The 15,981-nt window shown below is 42.7% G+C and overlaps 1 protein-coding gene across 3 annotated transcripts; it reads left to right on the top strand.

Annotated features, from left to right (window-relative positions):
• The first annotated feature begins 576 nt into the window (after positions 1 to 576).
• Gpr150 (G protein-coupled receptor 150) lies at positions 577 to 5,627 on the top strand. Of its 3 annotated transcripts, none has more exons than XM_006231713.5 (2): positions 577 to 2,253; positions 2,452 to 5,627. In XM_006231713.5, exons 1-2 carry the CDS (start codon positions 1,405 to 1,407, stop codon positions 2,686 to 2,688), a joined length of 1,086 nt encoding a protein of 361 aa, XP_006231775.1. In that variant the 5' UTR covers positions 577 to 1,404; the 3' UTR covers positions 2,689 to 5,627. The 3 variants fall into 3 exon arrangements, with proteins under 3 accessions (XP_006231775.1, XP_038958750.1, NP_001102643.1); XM_039102822.2 differs by having other exon boundaries at positions 578 to 2,073; NM_001109173.1 differs by having other exon boundaries at positions 1,217 to 3,353.
• The last annotated feature ends 10,354 nt before the right edge of the window (positions 5,628 to 15,981 follow it).

Raw genomic sequence — 15,981 nt, 5'->3', positions numbered from 1 at the left:
ACATAAAATATCCAATAAAAAATAGAAATAAAAGAAAATGAGATTCCTACAGCAACCAGCATGATGATATGTATCCTACCAAATCCTCCTAACTCATGCATCTGTAGGTTGCAAGCATTATTGCAGCCTGGGAAGCGACAGACACCCACACTTCTCTGGCCCAAGACCAGGAAGTACAAGAAATTCTACTTTCATCATGATTAATGTGATGGGTGCACAAAGACAAATTGATGCTTCCAACAGGAAAACTGAAATTTGTTTGTGAAGTGAGACTAAAAGTGGCGGCATTAAATCTAAACCATTTCCTGTGAAGTGGATTTATTTTTTAAAAAAAAATTGGCCGCCATATTATTTTCTTAGTCACCTTTTCTTTGGGCTTGTTGGAGGCATAGTCCCTCCTAGCAACCTCCCATCTGCTGGAAAACAGAATCAGGAGAAAGAGGAGCCCACGTGACACATCCCTCGCTGGAAGAAAATACTAGGGGAACTAGGTACATAAACCACCATTTGTATAAAACCCTGTTAGTGCCCTCTTCAGACTGATAAAAGGAGTTTTGCATCACTGAGAGGAGAGAGCAGCTGCCATCCCCCGATTCTAGTAAAGACAGTATTAGAAAGCATCTGCAGACCTCTCTGTTCGTAGTTACCAGGCAACAGAAAGGCCCTTAGTTCTCTCCAATTAAACCACTCATGCTGCAGGCAGAGGAAGGTATACCTCACATAATGAGTCTGCTCAAAAAGCTGTAGTTCTGTGGTAGACTGCTTGCCCAGCGGGGTCGGAAGTGGGAGAAATAGGGGAACCCTGCTTGGCTTTTTGTGTCCTTGTATTTCTCAAGCTAGTCCAGACGTATGGCGTTACGAAATGTTTTTTTTTTTTTAATCAAAGGTATTATTTGTAATTTTTTCCTGTTAATAATCACACAATTGTTGGAGGAGAGGGTACTATCTCAGTCGAGAACTTTCTATCTCATTGGTTTGGGGTTAACATTAACTAGCCTTTGCAATGGTCACATACACTACTTTCCGGTTGACTCTATGCCAGAAGGCAAGATTTCCAGAGCCCAGGGGTCTAAGGATCCCACTGAGGGTGGCGGCTGCATGGATTAGAAGGTGCTCTGCAGTGATTGGGGGACGGGGCGAAAAGCGAAGAAGGTGGAGAATAGGGATCATGTGTGTTCCTCGAATGTACAACCCACATTTGAATGACAAATAACAAGGCCAACCTATAAAAACAACTAAGCGCAAATCTACCCATATCCATCTTCCCCGGGATGCGTGTGGTTTTTCAACTAACTTTGGGAAGTCGCAGAGACCCAGCGGTGTGGCCCTCACCACCTCTCCTACACTTTGGCATTTTAAGCGTGCACCGCCCTTAAAGGTATCTTTCTTTCCTCCGGATTAAGTATGGAAGATCCCTTCAGCCCCTCAACTCTGTCTCCGGTGTCTAACCTATCCCTACCCATTCGGCAGAGCTGGGGTCTCAACCTCACTTCTAAGCAGGGAACCTCTGTGCCGGGACCGCAGCCGCCTCCACGCTGGCCACCTAGCCACCGGATCCATCTGGTCTTCTTGGGGATCATCCTGGCGGCCTCGGTAGCTGGCAACACCACAGTGCTCTGCCGCCTGTGCGGCAGTAGCAGCCGACCCTGGCTGGGTCCCAAGCGTCGCAAGATGGACTTCCTGCTGGTGCAGCTAGCAGCGGCTGACCTGTACGCGAGTGGAGGCACCGCGCTGTCGCAGCTGGCTTGGGAGTTGCTGGGCGACCCGCGACCTGCTCTGGGCAACTTGGCTTGCCGCCTTTCCCAGTTGCTGCAGACATCTGGGCGGGGCGCCTCCGCCCACCTGGTGGCGCTCATTGCTTTGGAGCGCCAGCTCGCAGTGCGAGGTCCTCAGGGCCCACAGTTGCCCGCACGCGCCCTGACTACCCTGAGCTGGCTGCTGGCTCTGCTGCTTGCTCTGCCGCCCACCTTCGTGGTGCGCTGGGAAGCGCCTCCATCTTCAACCGCCAGCGCCTGGCCCGGGGAGCATCGCTGCCACGACATCTTCGCCCCCCTGCCGCGCTGGCACCTGCAGGTCTACGCGCTCTACGAGGCTATCGTGGGCTTCGCGGCGCCAGTCGCGATCTTGGGTGTCTCTTGCGGTCACCTGCTGTGTGTCTGGTGGCGGCGCGGGTCTCAGGCTTCGGTGGCTGGGATGCCCTGGTCCGCCAGTATGGCTCGAGCCTCCTTACCCAGTGCGCTGCCCCGCGCCAAGGTGCAGAGCTTGAAAATGAGCCTGGCACTGGCACTGCTCTTCGTGGGCTGCGACCTGCCCTACTTTGCAGCTCGCTTGGCAGCCGCCTGGTCGTCGGGGCACCGGGGTGATTGGGAGGGAGAGAGCCTGGTAGCCGCGATGCGGGTCGTAGAGGTGGCCAACAGCGCTGTCAATCCTTTGGTCTACCTTTTCTTCCAGACGGGTGACTGCCGTCTCTGGCGGCGGCTACGGAGGCGTATAGGAGTTCTGTGCTGCGTGCAGGAGGAAGAAGCCGAGATCAGCGGAGGGGCTGGGGACCACCAGGCACTCCACCGCCATCGCTGGCCCCACCCCCATTATCACCATGCCCGGCGGGAGGAGCGGGACCAAGGCGGCCTGCGCCCACCCCCGCCACGCCCCAGACCTCTGCCCTGCTCCTGTGAAAGTGCCTTCTAGGAGCTGCTGCACAGACAGGTCGTTTGTCACTGTGGCACAGACTTCAGACAACACAGGATGTAAGTGGTCTGCCTAAATCACGAATAGTGGAACTGTCTGCAGGAACCACTGAAACTGCCCGCATACTTTATGCGACAGTTATTTCCTTCTAATTAAGGACATGGTTTTTACTTCTTGTTTGTTTTCTTCCCTGTGGTTCCTCTCACAATGCCCATTTTAAGGAGACCAAATGCTTGGAAAGTTGTTTAAAAAAAATCTGAGTTCCAGAGTTAATATTTTTGCAATTCTCTTTTATATTCCCACTGTGTTCTAGATAAGAACATTTATTTTAACAAAATTGTCAATTTTTCATTCGTTGCTATTATGTTTTTAGTGAATTCGAATTGTGCTTAAATCAAGTGCATCTTTGGGGAGCAGCAAATTTGCTGTTCCTACCAAGAAGAAAATCCCCATAATGCTCTTCCTGGGGAGATCTGGAGTCCTATTAGCAAAGCTATAGGAAAGTAATTATGCTGTCACTTCAGTGACAGAGCATTTGAAAAATAAAAGCATTCCCCACATAGCAGCTAGAACACCTTTTTTAACGTGGTAATGTGTTTTCTGGGAAGAAAATCGGTGTGGCTTTTATTTCCAATCTAACTTCCACATCAATAAAAACTGAGAGTACATGAGGACATAAAGCTTCTTTTAGTTCTTTCCAAGCATGTCTATATTCCGTCAGACATAGAGTTATTGTGCCCAGTCCAGCTTCTAAGTCTGTCCACATTAAACTCCTAAGGGAAAAGTCTTGAGGGAAAGTGTTAAGTAGATGTGCCAGGGCAGGAGTCACTGTCCAAGTGCTCCAAGATCTGCAGGAAAAAGCTCCAAGTTCAGCATGTAGGTAGAAAACTGCTTAAAAATAAACCTGTGTAAACAGGTGTAGTAGAGGCCCTGCCATCGATCTCAGCACCCAGGCAAGAGCATTGTCTTGAATTTGAGGCCAACATCGACTAAGTAGTGAGTTCTAGAATAGTCTGGGCTACACTGTTAGACTTCGTCTCAAACAAACAAAACAATGTGTAGCTTGCTCCTGTGAGTCTGAATTAAATCAGGGAACAGTCGATGTATGTGCTCCTCCTCGTAACTGTTCATGCTTCGAGGGGAAATGGCAGCATTTCTGAGCACTGCCCACCATGTGCTCAGCTGCACCCTGCACCTGAGAACACACAGCGTGGGTTCTTCACCGTAAGTAAGTGTGCCACTAAGAAGCAGAGAGGAAGGGATTGGCTAAAGCTTGTTTACACAAGTGATAATCTTTGAGGATTATGTTTTGCTCGTGGTTATATTTGTATACTTCTACATCATGTGATACATAGGGACCACTCAATGCCCATTTGTGGCATAGTTTAGCAAGAGTAGCTATAGGCAGGCTACATAAAGGATAAGGGAAAGGAAATATGCATTCCTCCAGAATACTTTTTCTTAGCAGATTCATCAGTTCAGCCCATACTGGGTCCTAACAGAAGGAACTCAGGCCTGTCATCCTTTGTATCACTTGGCTGTTTGGAACCTGGAAGTTGGCATCATCTTCCCGAGAGGCTAGCTTATCTGCTGAAAGCTGCCAAGAAATGGCAGGTGTGAAACAGCAGCTACTCAATGTACGCTTGCTCAACCCAGCAATAACCCAAAGGTTGTTCTTCTATGAGAACCTAGTAAGGGCTTCACCTAGAAAAAATGAGTCCTTGCATCAGCTCTTGATGGATTCAACATCATCTCCCCTGCTCTCTGGCCTCTGAAAGTGACCTTGCTATAACAGAAAGAAGTCCATCCAATGAAGGTCTGGAACTCACTAAAGCTCAAAAAACTGTCCCTAGGCACCTTCGGGGTGAACTAGGTGGACCTGTTGATGGGGACCATACAACCTTGTCTTACATGAGGACATAGACTCTTCTATCTAAACTTGTATGAATTTGGGTCTGAGTGTTTGATTCTTAATCTTTCCCACTGAAGGTCAACTATGCAAAGCATGTGACAGTTTGGTCAAAAGGACCCTCTAGTATATTTCTCAAGCTCCCTCTGCACCTTACTGATCTGTTCAAAATGTTCATAATTTCGTCTGTCCTTCACCAGTCTTCAAACATTGTGAGTTTTTGCAAAGTGTGGCATGCACAGTGCAGAGTAGACGATAGATTGAATCTATTATAAGGTAACCCAAGGTAATTACATGGACTGTTCTCGAGATCTGAAAGTGACCAGCAAGACCACTCTGGGGAAAAAAACAAAGGCTGAGAGCAAACAAGGGCCTGAGAGACCATCAAGAAGGGAAATGCCATCAAAAGGTGAGAGTGGACAGTGAGCATAGAGACCATTGTTCCATCCTACATTTTAAGGCAGGCTTTATACCATGTCTGAAACAGACTGTTTCCTAAAGGGCATCTTGTCCAGATGATTGATAGGCCCTTGAGACTAACTCTTAAGGCAGAGGACAATGAGTTATCAAGAAAAGGGACAATGGCATCTTTGTTTTTCTTTTACCAGAAGTCCTTCCACTAGATAGAAACCTTATAATCTTCCTGGTAGTTTAGAATGCCATTGCTCCACAAAAGACCAGAGATAAAATTCAGATGTCAGTATTTTTACCAATAATCAAAGTCGTTCAATTCCTACATCTGGTTTTACAAGTTGCTGACTAAAAAGGGTCAGTCCTAAAGAGCTTTCAAGTCTGTTAATATCTAGCTAGCAGTGTGACAGCAGGACATGACACAAGGGAACACAGGTCATTCTCCACCACACAGATCTCTTCATTGTGGGCTATTTCCTGCCCACAGGGCCAGCCTCCCCCAACTGAGTGCTATGTTGGTAGAGGGGAGATTCAGAAGACTGTTGTGCCCCTGACTGAGGCCAAAGAACCCCTTTCTCTTCCTCTGGAATTTGAACAGTAAATGATACTGAGCTGCAGAGTCCTTGCTCTCTTTGATCCTCCTCCCTACTCTGATGAGTATGTTAAAGTCTGAAAAACAGAATAGATGAGCCAAAGAGAGAATTCAAGCTTTTTGACAAATCCTAGCCTGGTTCACAGCTGTTAGAGTCCAAGAATCGCTGAAGGAAGACCCCGGATTCAAACAGTATTCAAAGGCAAAGAGCATTATTCTGCAGAAATTATTAGCATGCAGAGGTCAACCATTAATCAAAATGATCAGGACCAGAGAAGCTCATAGGCCCCCTTTTATACAGGAATTGGGGAATTTTCTAGAATGGTTTGGTAACCTCTAATATGATTGGTAGACTCAAAGCAGTGACATTAGTACAATTTTTATTGGCTTCTATATCAGTTCTATTATAATTGGTGAGACTTTGAAGAATTTTGGAAACCAGCTCAGTTCTGGCATTGTTATCTCCTCCAGCCAGGTGTCCCAGGAGCTAACTCAGCTCTAGACTTCACCTCCCTAAGTCAGGGCTGTCATTGACTAAAGGCCCATTGTCAGTGGCTCCCTCTGGAGCCACTGTATGCCTCCTGGGGAATTGAAAATTTTTATTCCCAAGATTTTTGAACCTCCCAAAAGTTACTTCTATATTCGTTAATTAATATTTTTTAACTGTTTTATGCCAGGAGAGATGCTAAGCATCAGAAAAACTAAAATTAACAATACACTTTTGCCTCAAAAAGACAATATGGGCAGATGTAGGAGACAATATGACAATTATACCACGTGTTTTTGATAAGTTATTCTCAGCCGGTATTCATATACTCTAATCTCAAGCCAGAGGGGAAAGAGAAGAGAAAAAGAGTGTGCACATAAGAAGAAAGAAAATGCAGAGAGAAGGAGAGAGAAAAGAGAAGAGGAGAGGAGAGGAGAGGAGAGGAGAGGAGAGGAGAGGAGAAGAGAGGAGAGGAGAGGCCAAAATATCTGGATTGTATAGGAAAGAGCTTCTCGGGAAGGGGAAGCCCAGCCCCTGGGCTAGGGAATTTAGAGAAGAGAATGTGGTGTGTCAGGTAGGGACTGAGGCATGCTGGGAGAACCTGGAGGCCACATCCACTTTGGTATGTTAAATATGCACCTAGGCTGCTTGTCCCAGGTCTGAATCCTAGCAGTTCTAATAGGGGGTTCAATCAAGAGATTTCAGAAGCACTGAAGAAGACCACCAGACACAGCTGGAAGATTGGGCAGTCAAATTCATTCATCCTTTTTTCATCACTGTAGTTCTCAAAACTGCTTTGTAATTTTAGGGATTTCAGTGCAAAGCAGTAGGTATTGTATGGTGTTCCTTATATTTCCCACAGCAGTAGGAGTTCATAGCAAGAGTATGGCTTATTTACATCAAGAAGTAAACAGGTTCATGAAGAACCAAAAGCAGATAACACTTCACACCCTTCATGACCAATTTTGGTTGGTGATAATCCTGAGATTCTCCAGAGGAAAAGAACAGCCGTAAATTTTGAGCTCAATTTAAAGTAAACTTTAATTAAACACTAGCCATGGTGATGGAGTCTGGCCAGGTCCACTTCTGGGTTCCCAGGAAATGGCACTTTTTACAGCAGCTTAAAAAGGCAAAACCACAAGGCTACCATATTTCTCATCAGGTCCAGTCAGGAGCAAGTATACTTGTATTTCCTGACTACATACTAACCACCTACATGTGTTCAAGCACATCTGGTACAGATAGGTCAATCAAACATAGGACAAACAGGAATGTATTTGAAACTGTCCTAACCGCACATAGAACCTTTAACCTACAAGGTATATTTTTCCTGTTTTGGGTACCCATTACCTTGCAAGGTTTATTGTTCTTGGTCCTATTGATTCTCATATTACATCATCCACAGTCCCAGAGGCTCCACAATCTTCCTAAAACAGCACCACTGTAGACATAATGTTTACATTATGCTATCCTTGTGTTACTCAAATGCTGAGTTCTCTGCCTTCATATCTTTTTCCGATTGGGACATGGCATTTTAATGCTTATGTCAAGAATCTCCTATCTCAAATTTGTGTAAACAATTCTTACCATTTCTTCTTTGCCTTGCCAATAAATGCTGATCACCCAGTGGATGGGCAGAAGAGAGAATAAAGCAGGACTTCTGAGAGAGATCGAGAGAGAGAGAGATCGAGAGAGAGAGAGATCGAGAGAGACCGAGAGAGACAGAGAGACAGAGAGACAGAGAGACAGAGAGAGATCTGCCACTTGGAGGAAGGAGGAAAGATTTCTTGAGCGTTCACCTGGAGAATAAAAGACTCTAAATTCAAGTATTATGGGATATTGGCTGGGAGGTAGCCAAATTAGTTTAGGAGATTAATATAGATCAATTGGCTGCCCAGGTATTGAGGTGAAGCTTGAAAATAAATCTTGGCTCTGTTGTTTTGCTATTGGAAAACTAGCTAGGATAAAGAAATACAGCTGCTGTATTAATTTACTGAATACACTTATATTAAAGCTATAGTTTACAGTAGTTAAGAAGAGGTTCAACTCTGAAGGCTAACTTGGCAGTGGGTTGACCAATGGCCTCCTCACTCATGCCACTCATCTAGAGGGAGAGTAAAGTTGATTTATTTGAATGTGAAATGTCGCTCACTGGTTCAGGAGTTAAAATACCAATGTTGGTAATTATCATTCAGTCTACTAAGGACCTATTTGAATAAAGCAAGAAAACACAAAGAAATGGCATATTAATCTACAATCTTTTCTTGAATTGAGATATTAAAGTCTGCACATCCTAGGATTTGCTCCCCCACCTCCACCCCTACCCCAACACATATAGTTCTCAGGTATTTCCACTTAAAAATGACATATACCAGGACTTTCTTGCTTTTCTGGTTTTTACATACATACTACGGAATTCTCAGCGTCAGTAGACATTATATTCAGGCCAGTTCCTTTTGAGGTCAGTAAATGCATGTATCACATTCAAACATACAGCTCTCTGGCTGTTCTTAAGACAACTCTCTCTTTCCACTTTTAATAAGAGGAGACATTTCTTAAAAAGCAACACTATCCTATATAACTCATTAGAGCTATATCATCTGTGCTGGGCTTTCTAAGAACCGGCAAAAGTTCTTTGTCCAAATTCTGGAACCAAGTTACTCAGTTTTCCATCCCTCATCCCCCACCCCACCTCAATGACTTAGCAGCAACAGTCCTGCCATCACTAAGGGCCAAAGCAATGGAATTCCAGTTACCTTATTTTTCTTATGGGCACATTCCATACCCACTAGAGAGCTTGTCATCCAGGCTTGACCTGTCAATAGCTGTCTCCATCCCTGTTAGAGGCAGCCATTTTTCACCCTCCCCCTCCCTTCCCCCAGTAAGTCTCTTGTGAGAGGTCTGTTGAATATTGTAAATTTTGTGGCATCTCTTTCAGTGTGTCTATAGCTAGACCTGTAATTGCAAGGGAAATGGAGTGACCATTATTTGCATGAGACAAATAACAGTGGATTGGCACTACATGGGCCAAAGGATGAAAAAAATAGTTTCTACAGCAAAGAAGAGAAAATGTCTGTTAGAAAGACAAAGTCCAACTTTTTAAATAAACTGTAAAAGTGCTAAAAAGGGTGAGCCTCACAATTCCATGATAAACTTTCAACTGATTGTCAACTATACATTTTGAAATTCTCCAACAAGGATAGAAATATAGAATACCAACTAAAGAAATTAATTTGAAGTCCTACTAAACTGTTCCTTAAATTTTATAGAAGATTTAGTTAAGACCAACTCATATAGACATGCTTATAATTAAGTAGTTTCCTCTAATTTTTACTAGATCTCAAATTTTAATATAGATGTAGGCAACTCAATTACTACTTCTGGAACTATTTATAAGTTAATAGAATTGCATTCTGTTATCTTGGCCATCTGTCATTGTTGGACACAGGAATTTGAATTCTTTTTGAAAACCAAGAAATTTAGTTCTGTTCTAATATGGTAGTTTGAGTAGGAACGGTGTTTATAGGCTCACAGAGTTGAACTGGTCACCAGGGAGTGGCAGTATTTAAAAAGTTAAGAGGTGTGGCCTGGTTGAAAGAAGTGTGTCACTGGGGGTGGCCATTGACGTTTCAAAAGCCCAATCCAAGCCCAGTGTCTCTTTCTCCCTGCTGCCTTCGGATCTGGTTGTAGAACTCTCAGCTACTTCTCCAGCACCGTGTCCACCTGCATGTCCCCTTGCTCCCTGCCATGATGACCATGGACTTCTGAAACTCGAAGCAAGGCTCAATTAAATGCTTTTCCTTTATAAGTGTTGCCATGTCATGATGTCTCTACACATCAATTAAACACAGACTAAAACAGCTAGTCAGAAAGACATATTGCTTTTTATGTTTGGACAGTTGCCAGAATTAGAGCTATTATTCATATCATACGGCAAAGCTAAATTAAGTGAGTTGACCTTCAAATTACCTTCTTCTTAAGATCACCCAAAAAGGATAATAAGAGGCAAACTAGAGTCACATATTTGGAGTTTAGAACAATCATGTTGATCCCATGAGTAAAGACATCCTTTCTAGTCAGTGTTAAGACTTTCACCAAGGCTGGGCAACCGCTTTTGCCAAGATGGCGCCAAAAGCGAAGAAGGAAGCTCCTGCCCCTCCTAAAGCTGAAGCCGAAGAAAAGGCCTTGAAAGCTAAGAAGGCAGTGATGAAAGGTGTCCACAGCCACAAAAAGAAAAAGATCCAAATGTTACCCAGTTTTTGGTGGCCTAAGACCCTGCAGCTCCAGAGGCAGCCAAAAGAGCCTCAAAGGAAGTGCCCAGGAGAAACAAGCTTGACCACTATGCTATCATCAAATTCCCACTGACCACCAAGTCAGCATGAAAAAAATAGAGGACAACATGCTTGCGTTCATTGTGGGTGTCAAGGCCAACAAGCACCAGATCAAAGAAGCCATGAAGAAACTCTATGGCATTGATGTGGTTAAAGTCAATACCCTGGTAAGGCTTGATGGAGAGAAGAAGGCATAAGTTTGCTTGGCTCCTGATTATGATGCTCTAGATGTTGCCAACAAGATTGGGGCCATCTGAAGTGAGTCCAGATGGCTAATTCTAAAACCTTTTTTTCACCATTAAAAAAAAAGACTCTCACCAAGCCATTGCATATAAGCCTAAGTTGAAGGAGTCTTTGCACATAGATGATTTTACATCAACACCAGAGAAAAGCAATGTGGCAGCTTGATTTTAGCAGAAGTATGTGAAGATTTCTATTTCCATCAAAACAAAGCAAACAAAACCAACTAGACACATAGCAACGTAGAACTAAGAAATAGGGAAACATAATTCTGTCATGTCACATGTCACATGTGGACACCAAACAGGCGTAAGAAAGTGCACACCCACTGCTTAGCTACAAATCCTACATAAACCTGCAAGAGCTTGGCTTATTTGTGAAGGAAAAAAGAAAATTTTAATGGTGTTTTTTCCTAAGTTATTTTTTTACAAAGAATTTAGGAAACATAATTTTCCCTTCTTTTCCTAAAAATGTTCTCACTGGATCATGGGAAACTTTTATAGTAAAAATGAGTGTTCTGCATGAAATTCAAGAAGGATGACCAAAATGTGAATGCTTCACTCCTTCTTTAAAAGGGGAACAAGAATACCCTTGGCAGGGAATAGAGAGGCAAAGATTAAAACAGAGACAGAAGGAACACCCATTCAGAGCCTGCCCCACATGTGGCCCACACATATACAGCCACCCAATTAGACAAGATGGATGAAGCAAAGAAGTGCAGGCTGACAGGAGCCGGATGTAGATCGCTCCTGACAGACACAGCCAGAATACAGCAAACACAGAGGCGAATGCCAGCAGCAAACCACTGAACTGAGAATAGGACCCCCGTTGAAGGAATCAGAGAAAGAACTGGAAGAGCTTGAAGGGGCTCGAGACCCCATATGAACAACAATGCCAACCAACCAGAGCGTCCAGGACTAAGCCACTACCTAAAGACTGTACATGGACTGACCCTGGACTCTGACCTCATAGGTAGCAATTAATATCCTAGTAAGATCACCAGTGGAAGGGGAAGCCCTTGGTCCTGCCAAGACTGAACCCCCAGTGAACATGACTGTTGGGGGGAGGGCAGTAATGGGGGGAGGATGGGGAAGGGAACACCAATATAGAAGAGGAGGTGAAGGGGTTAGGGGGATGTTGGCCCGAAAAAATAAAATAAAAAAAAATTTTTTAAAAAATGAGTGTTCTGATAAACGTCATCAAACTTGGAGCAGTGTAATTTAGTGAAAAGAGAACAATATTCCAAGTCAGAAGAGCCAGGCTTGGCTATCATCCACATAGCACCAAAGTGAGCTTAGGTAGCTTGCTTTACCTTTAATTCTTTATTTGATAAGTGCTACAGAATAAAACCAAGGCCTCAGACACTGTCATTTCAGCTCTATCTAGTGAGCTCTGAATTTATGGTTTCTCTATGATACAGTGGACATATAATTTTCTTTGTAGGATTTATGAATGTTAAATGCTGTACTAAGTGGGAATAGGGGAGCTTTGGTTTCTCTCTTCAGATTCTTGTTATTTTCTAACACTTGGATACGTGGTTCAAATTCAGTTGAATCTTATATGACAGAAGCAAAAGATATTGGAACACCATGATGAAAGATGAATACTCCTTAATCGTACTTCATAGTAGGAAGTTATGGCCATGGTGGATTGATTGGCCATGGTGATTGGTTTCTAGTATCCAGAAGTCTTTCTAACATTTTTCAGATTCATTTCAGGATAGCTATAGTAGTCAGGTGTTCTAAGAGAACCCCAACATTGACCTATTTCTCACTCCTGATTGGGGCTTGATTATACCTGTCACTATAACTCTACTGCCTTTAACACCATGTCTTACTCAGCATGAAAATAATTCAATTAGTGTGAATGAAACTGAGGAGACGTTGTAGAGAAATGTATCTAGGAAGGAAGTTCATATCTTCATTGGGAGGACCAAGAACTTGAGCACTCTCACATGCTAAAGATAAATGAGTGAGCTTGCAGAATTTAGAGAAAGATGAAGACACTTCATGTGGCTTAAACTGAGTTGAATTTTCTGTTAATTGTAACAGCAAGCAGTTGCTAAGTGAAGTAAACGCTTGGGAAACAAAAGGAAGTAAATTTTTGGCCTGTCATAGGGTTTATGCATTTTATCAGAGAAACAGAATGCTTCTTAGAGCACTTTCACATAGCCTCAGTCGAAGTGTACAAATGTATGGAATTTTGCATTTGACAATAGAGCAAATCTGTTAAAGTCAAAATTGTGACACTTGCATATATGTTAAATGAAGAATCTGGTAAACCCTTGCTTAAGAAATATCAGCCTATAATGACTGAAGTTAGAAGATGTTTCCGTTTCCTGGTGCTGTGACAGAAATACAACAGTAAAAGTATCTTAAAGAAAAACAGGGGTTTTTTTGTTTGTTTGTTTGTTTGTTTGTTTTTTACTTATGTCCATCATGGTGGGAAGGCATGTCCTCAGAGTCATGAGGCCAGCCAGCAATCAGGAAGCAGAGTGATCCTATATCATGCACACACAGGAAGCATGAAGAAAGAAAGGAAAGTGGAGTTATACTCTAAACCTCAAAGCCTGTCCCCAGCGATGCACTTTCTCCAGCAAGGCTCTACCTACCAAAGGTTCCATGACCTTCGCAAACAGAACCACCAATTTGGGGACATCTGTTTCCATGAGTCTGTATGGGACATTTCTCCCTCAAACCACAAAAAAGAATATTGTTTGCAAATACCTTCCACTGGGACCTGTGTTGATTTATTAGCTAATTGTTTGTATCGGTTCAAAGAAGGCCTCCACATAATTTGGGGAAAACACTTAGATACTTATCAATTATCACAGACAGCAGTTCCACTTAAAATTAACCTTTTAGATGTAAAGTTATTTTGCTGTTTTTTCCATAGCCAGGTCAGAAATGACAATGATAAACATTCAGGAAGAGATTATTCTAGCAATAATTCATAGAGATTCACCCCATACTAATCTCTTCCCTGTATAATCTTAACCCACACTGAGACTAGGCTTGATCATGTGATCTGTTTTAGAGAAGGAGACACGAGCATGTATGTTTAACAAACCAGATGATTGATAAATACTTGCACATGGATGGCCGCATGCCCTTTCTGAGTTGTTCTCCTGACATCACCATTCTATGAAAAAGCCCAGAAGAAAATATTGCACGGGAGCAAAATATTACTCAGTCACTCAGTAACTTCAGCAGGGTACAGCCTCCAGCTGACCCTTCAGTTGTATGTATACACACATGTGAACCAAAGAGAAAACTGTAGACCTGCTGATCAAACCTCAGAACTCTAAGAAACCATAGTCATAGTGGTTTAAACTATGACTTGTTTCACTGAATAAATAACTAAATAGGAGAAAGTGCAGAGGCACTTCAAAGCCAGCCTGGCTATATAACAAGACCTTTTCTTATAGGAGGGACTAGAAACCTTAGGCTTGCATTCTAGTCTCCAGCAGCTTGATGAATTGGAATATTTAACTGATTATCACACAGCTTAATGAGCTATCACACTAATATAAAATAACCCAACAAAGAAACTAAAATTCAGAGTATAAACTCAGGTCTTACTACATTTCCATGCGGTAAAATCTTGTTTTACAAACTGGGAAAGTCCTGATATAATTTTGTTAAGTCTTATGTAACTAATGCAAACCATAACCAAATTTTTAAAATAAAGAATGAGAATCAATTAGACCGCTATACCTTTTATGTTCCTACTTAAACAAATTGAAACCTAAGAAACGACTGAAAAGAAAATAAATCTTAAATTCTATCAATTACAAGAGGACAACTAGGTAACTGGTATGACATTAGCCACTGTCTTAGAACCCTACTGCCATGAACAGACACCATGACCATGGCAACTCTTATAAAGGAAAGCATTTACTCAGAGCTGGCTTATAGTGTCAGAAGTTCAGTCCATTGTCATTATGGCAGGGAGCAGGGTGGCATGAAGGCAAACATAGAGCTGAAGGATCCAAGAGTGCTACATCTTGATTCACAAGCAGCAGAAGTCAAAGGGACACTATCCTGTGAACGATCATCTGAGACCTCAAAACCCACACCACTAGTGACATACTCCTTCAGTAAGGCCACACCTACTCCAATGAGGCTATACCTCCTGTTTGTTTAGTTTGAACTCACTAGTAGATTAGGCACCTGATAAACTGGGTGTGGCAGTTGTCTCTTGTAGCCCAGTCACCTCTTTATAGCACCACTGGGTGGAGACCAAGCCTTTAACACGTAGTTTGGAGGGAGGATATTGTCAGCTCTGGGGCAGAAAAAAGGAGAGGTTTGAGAGAAAGCCATTGAATCCAGACATATACACATGTAGGGTACAATATATGTTATATGGTATAATATGCAATATAATATATATGGCATAAACTTTATTAAGAGATTGATTAACATCACAAATAGGATAGAAATGCACAAATAGGGAGGAAGATGTATCAGTCCTACTAGTCAAAACAACTGTTTACTTTTAAAGGTTTCCAAGGGAGGGTAAGGTCCTTAGTCCTGGAAGGCAAGAGACCAGTCAATATGTAATTCATGCTACAAAAATGGCAGTTACAGAAACACTGTTTAGGAGAGAGGGATGTGATTACTATGTGACTGCAATCAAACTACTTTAGGCTGGTCATGATGACACATACCTTTAATGCCAGCACTCATTAGGCAGAGACAGGCCTACTGTGAGTTTGAGGCCAGCCTGATTTTACAGAGCAAATTCAAGGCCACGTAAGGCTACATAACAAGACTCTGTGGCTTAATAAAACTGTCAGGAGGCATCTAGGAAAAGCTAAGGCTAGCAAGGGGCCCTCCTGGAGGTGACCTATCATCTTTGCATGGTCTGCAATGGGTGAGTTTGAAGAAACAAGACCCCAAGAGACTTCACCCTAGGATTGCTTTGCAGCAGCTGATATGCATTTCCTGTCACTATTACATACCCTAAGGACTCCTGGGCATCAGCCCACCATATTGAGCAGACTTCCTGCAGATCAACATAAAGATGAACTTTCATGAATTAATACTGTTTAGATGAATTAATGATTTTTATAGAATTCTCGATTTGATTCAAGTAATTTTATGAAGAAAGTTTTAAGAGATGGCTTTAGTTGTTTTTGCTAGAAAGATGTAATAAAATTAGAATCAAGAATAGAATGTGCCTGCTCATCATATAGTAAGTAAAGTCTTCATAATAAGAAATACAATGAACTCTCATAATTACACTAAAAAGAAAAACAGGTTTAGGACAAATTTATGTTCAAAGAAAAGCATTCAGGTCCAAGGATGAATTCACAGGTGTG

Source organism: Rattus norvegicus, chromosome 2, assembly GCF_036323735.1.
Source record: "Rattus norvegicus strain BN/NHsdMcwi chromosome 2, GRCr8, whole genome shotgun sequence".
Classification (NCBI taxonomy): domain Eukaryota; kingdom Metazoa; phylum Chordata; class Mammalia; order Rodentia; family Muridae; genus Rattus; species Rattus norvegicus.
The sequence above is the reverse complement of the archived record's forward strand: the minus strand, read 5'-3'. Positions and strand labels throughout refer to the sequence as shown.

Bases quoted from the DNA above. Each gene is read 5' to 3' on its own strand.
- Gpr150 (NM_001109173.1), top strand. From the start codon at position 1,405: ATGGAAGATCCCTTCAGCCCCTCAACTCTGTCTCCGGTGTCTAACCTA.